Source organism: Sinocyclocheilus rhinocerous, unplaced genomic scaffold (genome assembly GCF_001515625.1).
Source record: "Sinocyclocheilus rhinocerous isolate Xijiao unplaced genomic scaffold, SAMN03320098_v1.1 scaffold400, whole genome shotgun sequence".
NCBI lineage: Eukaryota > Metazoa > Chordata > Actinopteri > Cypriniformes > Cyprinidae > Sinocyclocheilus > Sinocyclocheilus rhinocerous.
In genome coordinates, this window is record NW_015666595.1 from 462519 (window position 1) to 469481 (window position 6963).

Sequence of the window (6963 nt, forward strand, 5' to 3'; positions counted from 1 at the left end):
AAATGTGTCCTTTTTATAACTTTATTATCACATCTAAGTCATGTGAATCGCTGATGATGCCTATATATAAATAATAAAGAGAAGATTCAAATTCAATTATCACCTCTCTTCTCTTTCAGATTGCATGAACGAAGTGTTAACTCTTTCAACATGGCTGCTTTTGACAAAAAGAGCCGACTTTATCCCACACACTTCCAGAATGTGATTACAACACTCGCAGATGCCAAACAAGTCAACATGCTCTACAAACCCCGAAAAACCTGTCTGATCGTGACCATTTCAAGGTATGAACTTTGACTAGAATGAAAGCGAACTAGATGAAGTAGGTGAAACAAACATCTGAACACATTTACACCATAAAATGACAACATTTTGTTTGCATTCGATGACAAACGGAGATAGAGTCTGTTACTGTCGAAAAATAAGAAGACATATGACAGCATTTGCAAGCATTCTGCATATAAACGACTGTGAAATGACGGCGCTCGTTCATATTTATGGCCTCTTGTCATATTTCCTGTCCTAGTAACATATGGGCAAGAACACAAACACGTATTAGCATACATTACACACACAAAGACACATTCGTCTCTAAAAACAGCGCCCACTTTGACAATCTTTCCCTCTCACAGATGTTAAATCCGGGTTGGCAGCTGAACTTCAGGGCATCATGGTCAATGTGACGCCCAGTATAGACCCAGCAGTGGCCCACGAGAGGTACAACTACCTCGCGTTGATATGTGGCGTGCCTCTCATCCTCATCATCATCTTGGGGAACGTCCTTGTGTGCCTCAGTGTGTTGACTGAACGCTCCCTCAAAACCGCAACTAACTACTTCATCGTCAGTTTGGCTGTGGCTGACCTCCTGCTGGCTGTGCTGGTCCTCCCGCTCTACGTCTACTCTGAGGTGAGCGCCAATGGCCAATGAGAGACGGTCTAAACTCCTCCTCTATGTTTCAGACTTCTAATTTACTAATCTGTCATTTAGATGATGCTTTTACCTATGCGAACTACGCTACACTTATTACCGGAGCAGTCTGACTGGAGCAATTAGGGTTAAGTGTCCCGTTCAAGGCCAGATTGATGAGATGGAATGAACTGGCCATATCGAGCTTATTGTCTCCCCAGTCATTTGTCTTTTTTATAAACTTTGAAAAGATTTCAGTAGGAGATGCTGGTACATTAAGCATTGAGAGCTACAGGGTTTCTGAGAATTCATGAGTCATTCGATGTCATATGATGTTGAACTTGTAATTATTGCTGATTGAAGTGTTAATAGTGGACTAGTGCAATGTGTTTGAATGTGTTTTGAAATGCCACGACCACTACTATAGATATAAGCCGACCAACATTACTTTCCCTGATAGTAGCTTTGGTATGGTCATGCCATGGTTTCCCATGTACACTTAGCTAGAGTAACATTACAATAAACAGAGGTCATGGCTCACCCTATTTAGGTTGGTCGAGCAACATCCAGTTTACCTAAACGGAAATTCCCTATAAGCCCTTACAATCTAAGTACACTTGAACTAATACCAAGTGTTAACCGGATCTCTAAAGATACAGCTGGAGTGCCCTATGCTCCATCTCAACTGAATTTTAGTCCGTTACTAACCTGACGCAGGAAGTGCGGTAACAAGGATACAAAACATCAAATTCTCAAAGATGAATCTAAGAGTAAGATGCATACCTGACTTTTAGAAAAATACATTGTATGAAGTGTGTGGACACACTTCATGCTATGGGCTCATTCTGGCTGCAGAATTGCGCCGACCCTTTTGCTGCAATCCTTTAAATACAAAACCAAGATAAAACATCCCCCAAATGGAGGCATGTACAAACAATTGGAATTTGCATTAACCCATGTCCCAGACATGGGTGGTTTACACCTCAATGGGAACAGAAGGTAATTTACATGGAATGACACACCCTCTACAGTAATCAAAATATCTCTTAACTTATCTCTCTTAATATCTCTTAGGATCTGTATTATCTTTTAGTCTACTTTTGTAAGATTAAGACCATTATACCACTCACCCTGAGACTATTCAAATGATACCAAACATGACTGTAAATATTATTTGCATTGATGTAGAACATTATACTATTGACCATTCTGAGTGAACCAAGTGGAGGGAGGATGGGTAAGGGGAAGGAAGGGGATGAAAAGGAACTGATGCATATGTGAGAGAGGCGTTTCCTGCACCTCCACTCTGTGGGGTGTCTCGAAGATGCCCGTGTATGTTTGTATTGTCTGTTTCTCAGAAGATCAAAGTATCTGAGGTTCTTTCATCCTTACACATTGATACCTCTATCAGGAATGGATGAGTGTGTGTGTCCTGTAGTCTTACACATTCTCTCTCTCTCTCTGTGTGTGTGTGTGTGTGTGTGTTTTAGTTCCTGGGAGGCATGTGGACTCTGAGTATGTACATCTGTGACGCCCTAATGACTATGGATGTGATGCTCTGCACTGCTTCCATTTTAAATCTATGTGCAATTAGTGTGGACAGGTAAGACACACACACACACACACACACCTGCTCACCTACCACTCTCTATTAAAAATAGCTCAAACGTTATCTCCTAAAAAAATGAACAAGATAACACTTACAGTGTGTTCTGTTTGAATTGTATGTCAGTAAATACCGTACAACAAAAATAAAAATCAACATAAAAAACTCGTAAATTAAATTAGTAACTCTTTCCTCATTACTTAAAAATAATGCTTCATTACATGTTACCTTTCCACCACAAAAAAGTCATGCTTTGGTATGACTCAAAATTATGAATAAAGTAAAGATTATTACATAAATAGGTAAAATTATGGCATAAAGACCATTATGATATAGGACGTCAGAATTATGAGATAAAAAGTCAAAATTGTGACAAACAATTATGAAAAAAGTAAATAAAAATGATGAGCTAAAAAGTCTAAATTGTAACAAAAACAATTGCCATAAAAAGTAAAAATTTAAATAATTTGTAATTATGACTTTTCATGTAGCATGAATTTGACTTCTTATGTCATAATTATGACATATCTTAGTTATGACTTAGTTATGACTTCAGCTTTATCTCATAATTATGACTTAATATCTCATAACTTTAACCTTAAATTGTCCAGCCAGATTATCTACATGTTTACTGTGGTAGTCCTAAACTTTCAGATGAATTATTTATGATTTTTTTTAACATTCAGCAGGTCTGTTTTGTGTCTCTCTGAGCGTTCACACAGTGAATCTTAAATCGGTGGTTATGTGTGATTGGCGTGCAGTGGGATGCTATTGAAACCACGACGTGGAGCTGAATTTCATTATTTACACAGTGCACCAAGCATCACTGATTCACATAAACAATATGAAACAACTTCAAGAGGTCCCAGACCAAGCCAAAGCAGGGTCAATCCGTCTTTGACGCATATTAAACCAAAAGCGAGCTTGTCTCTGAAGATGAAAACAAAGGTTTGGGGTCGAAAGGGTGTAGATGATTGAAAAGATGAATCAGACTTATGAGGTCTCATGCAATTTAAAATGATTGTGCTAGAATCTTCCACTGTATCAGCGGGTCACTGTGATTAACAAACACAAACACATTATCATGATTTTGAGCATAAACATAAGCTTTTAGAAGCAACCCAAAGTAACTGCAATAAAAGCAGACAAATAAAGGTAGTTCAAAGGGTTAGTTCACCAAAAAATTTAAATACTGTTATCAAATACATACCCATATGTTGCTACAAACCTGTATGACTTTTTTTCTTCGCTGGAACACAAAAGAAGACATTTTGATGAATTTTTCAACAGTTTTTCTTCATACAAAGAAAGTCAATGGGGGCCAAAACAACATTGGACACTTATACATTACTTAAAATATCTTCTTTTGTGTTTCAAAGAATAATAGTGTTGGATCCGAGTCCACCTCGTTGAGTCTGAGTTGAGTCCTAGTTTTCAACCAATTGAGTTTGAGTAGGAGACAGTAATTAATGTGTTTTTATCTTAATTTTATGTTGTTACTTATTTGTATCTTTTATTTTTTTATGCATGTCGTGGATTTGTCTGTACTCTGAAACATTTCTGCATCCAGAATATCAGAGTCCAAGTTCGAGTCCGAGTCCACCCGAGTTCATTCATCCAGTAATTATGGGCCTTATGGTCCATTCATACAAAGGACAAAAATTATAATGATAACACTGACTATAAAGTTGCAGTAGTCACACTACTTCTGTAAGAATAGGGAATTTCACGCCACAACTGTAAAGGTAACGACACAGGGGAACAATATGATTGGAATCACTTTCAGAAGGTTTTTTAGCTGATGAACAATAAAACCGCTGACAGCCAATCAGAATCCATCCTGCTTTAAAGAGCTGGAACATTTAAAGCAACAACAAAATTGCAGAGCACGCTTTTAATAAACAGAATGTTATCATCCATTGGTGTACATGGTTATCACTATAGTTATCTTTATAGGTGTCAGTGGACCTTAGAACTTTCTCTACATCTCTGTTACAGGTACATTGCAGTAGTGGTCCCTCTGAAGTACAACAGGAACCAATTTAGTGTTCGTCAGCTAGTCTTGATCACAGCCACCTGGGTGCTTTCCCTGGGCGTAGCCAGTCCTGTCATATTCGGCTTGAACCAGGTGCCAAATAGGAACCCTCATGTGTGTAAGCTGGAGGACAACCAGTTTGTGGTCTACTCCTCCATCTGCTCCTTCTTCGTCCCCTGCCCTGTCATGCTCCTCCTGTACTACTGGATCTTCAGGGGACTAAAGCGATGGAGCTCTGGCTGTAGCCGGTCACACCTGCACTGGCCACCCAGAGGGCGTAGGAGCCTGTCTTTGCGACTAGGAGCAGCTCTACAGAAGGAGAAGGGACGGGCAAGGGAGAAAGTAGTTTACCTCATGCCTGCAGGTCTTAGTCCAGCATCTCTCACTGCTACCCCGACTACTCCAATCTCCCCAGCCAGCCCGGTTACCCTTATCAAAGATGAGCATGCAGAAGGTCAGACGCCGGCAGCAGAGAGTGACCCCATGACCACCCAGATGGACAGTGTATCGGACGCAGAGAACCCTAAGTGGGCCACTGAGGATGAGAGCGGCCGGGAGAACGGTGTGGGGAAGAACCATCGGCCTCATGCGGGACGACGCCACAGCAAGAGCAACAGGGTGAGCAGACGGGAGCGGAAGGCGATGAGGGTGCTGCCTGTGGTTGTGGGTATGTATCTGTTCAATTTAAATTTGTGTATTTGTGTATTTTGTGTATTTAAATTTCTAAAGCAGCTTGATGTGCATTTTAAGCTGCATAATAAAATTGTATTTCAAAATTGTATTTAATATTGTAATTGTTTTTTATGTTTCTTTGAATATATTCCATTTAAAATTTGAATAAATCATGATCAGCAATTTCCTTTTGGTTGAGCAAGGAATTTTTGCTTAAGGGGTTAATGCAATTTCTGTCATCATTTACTCACTTTTATGCTCTTCTGTATGCAAAAAGAGAAAATCATCATATTTGGAATTGGCATAGATGCTTGAAAACATCTTGGTGGCATCATGAACATTTCCCTAAACGTCTCCGTTTGTGTTCCACAAGTTCATACTATTTGAAATAAGACATTGTTGAGTGAATTATGACAAAATGTTTATTTTTTTGGTGAACTGTATTTTTAAGATGAACAAATGCTGGTGAGCAGCCATGCTGGTCTTTACAAACTGAGTGCCTTGCCATGATCTGAGGTTTTTAAAATCAAGACTGTGCAGGTATAGATACAATGTGGATGGAGCGATGGAGCTCTGGCTGTAGATCGCTCCAATAGATACACAGTAGATACAATGTGTGTTTGAATGTTCATTTGTGAAGATAATGAATCAAGCCATGAATAAATGCATGAACAGAAATTAGAACTAAATGACAGCCATCATCAGGTTGTCAAGTTTGATGTGACACCTGCTGCTCTAGGATTATTAACATGACAATTGCTTTTTAACAGAAGTCCTTTCAAGTATAAAATATATAAAGCTGTTTCCACGGCAATGAAAGCACTGTGATTCTAACCATATGGCCACCATTGTTTCCCGTACAACATACAGACTGAAATCCTGGTGTGAAATCAGCGTGCTGCAATACAATAGTATAAATGAAAAAAAAAATACAAAAGCCGAATTAAAAGGTAACTGACACTATTAAAGAAGTGACCAGAGGAAACAAAACAGGCACATCGAGCCAGAAATGGTTTGCTCTTTTTGCTGCCTGTAGTCTGTTCAATCATGCACATGAAAGAGTTGGAAGAATTACCAATGTAAGGATATACATAAACTTCTAACATGATTTTCTCCCCCCCAGGTGTGTTTCTGGCCTGCTGGACTCCTTTCTTCGTGGTCCATGTGACTAAGGCACTGTGTGAGTCATGTGACATCGGGCCGACGTTGATCAGTGTGGTCACGTGGCTTGGTTATGTGAACAGCGCCGTCAACCCTATCATCTACACTGCCTTCAATGTGGAGTTCAGGAATGTCTTTCACAAACTGCTCTGCTGTCGCTCATGAGGCCAAATGCTCTTTTTAAGTCTAAATTCATGATGAATTATCAAATAATTCAAACAATAATGATAAAAAAAAAAACACCTGCAAGATCTGAGCATACAATGGTCTCCAAGCGCAGGAATGCTTAAGGAAATGAAACTTTACAAAACAATGGATTACTGAAAGAAATGAATGGACATAAACAGCACAGTGGAATGTACCATTGAGGAAAACTTCTGTTTTATAATTTTCTTGTAAAATTATTGCTACAGTAGATAACAGAATACTGTTGATTTCATAGCCCAGAGGCATAAAATATGTGAAAATGTCCACATTGAAGATAACAGTCGTCTGTGCTTGATATGTGATTGGTATCAGTGTTCATTTAATATTTTTTTTCTTTCTTTTTTTTTTTTTTTTAAATGTTGGTTGCTTTGAATA

At 39.0% G+C, this 6963-nt stretch overlaps 1 protein-coding gene across 1 annotated transcript; it reads left to right on the forward strand.

Annotated features, from left to right (window-relative positions):
* Positions 1–259: 259 nt before the first annotated feature.
* LOC107732971 (D(4) dopamine receptor-like) lies at positions 260–6723 on the forward strand. Its single transcript, XM_016544447.1, has 5 exons — positions 260–284; positions 633–907; positions 2398–2510; positions 4512–5215; positions 6344–6723. The coding sequence occupies exons 2-5, from the start codon at positions 671–673 to the stop codon at positions 6544–6546; spliced, it is 1257 nt and encodes a 418-aa protein (XP_016399933.1). The 5' UTR covers positions 260–284; positions 633–670; the 3' UTR covers positions 6547–6723.
* Positions 6724–6963: the final 240 nt, after the last annotated feature.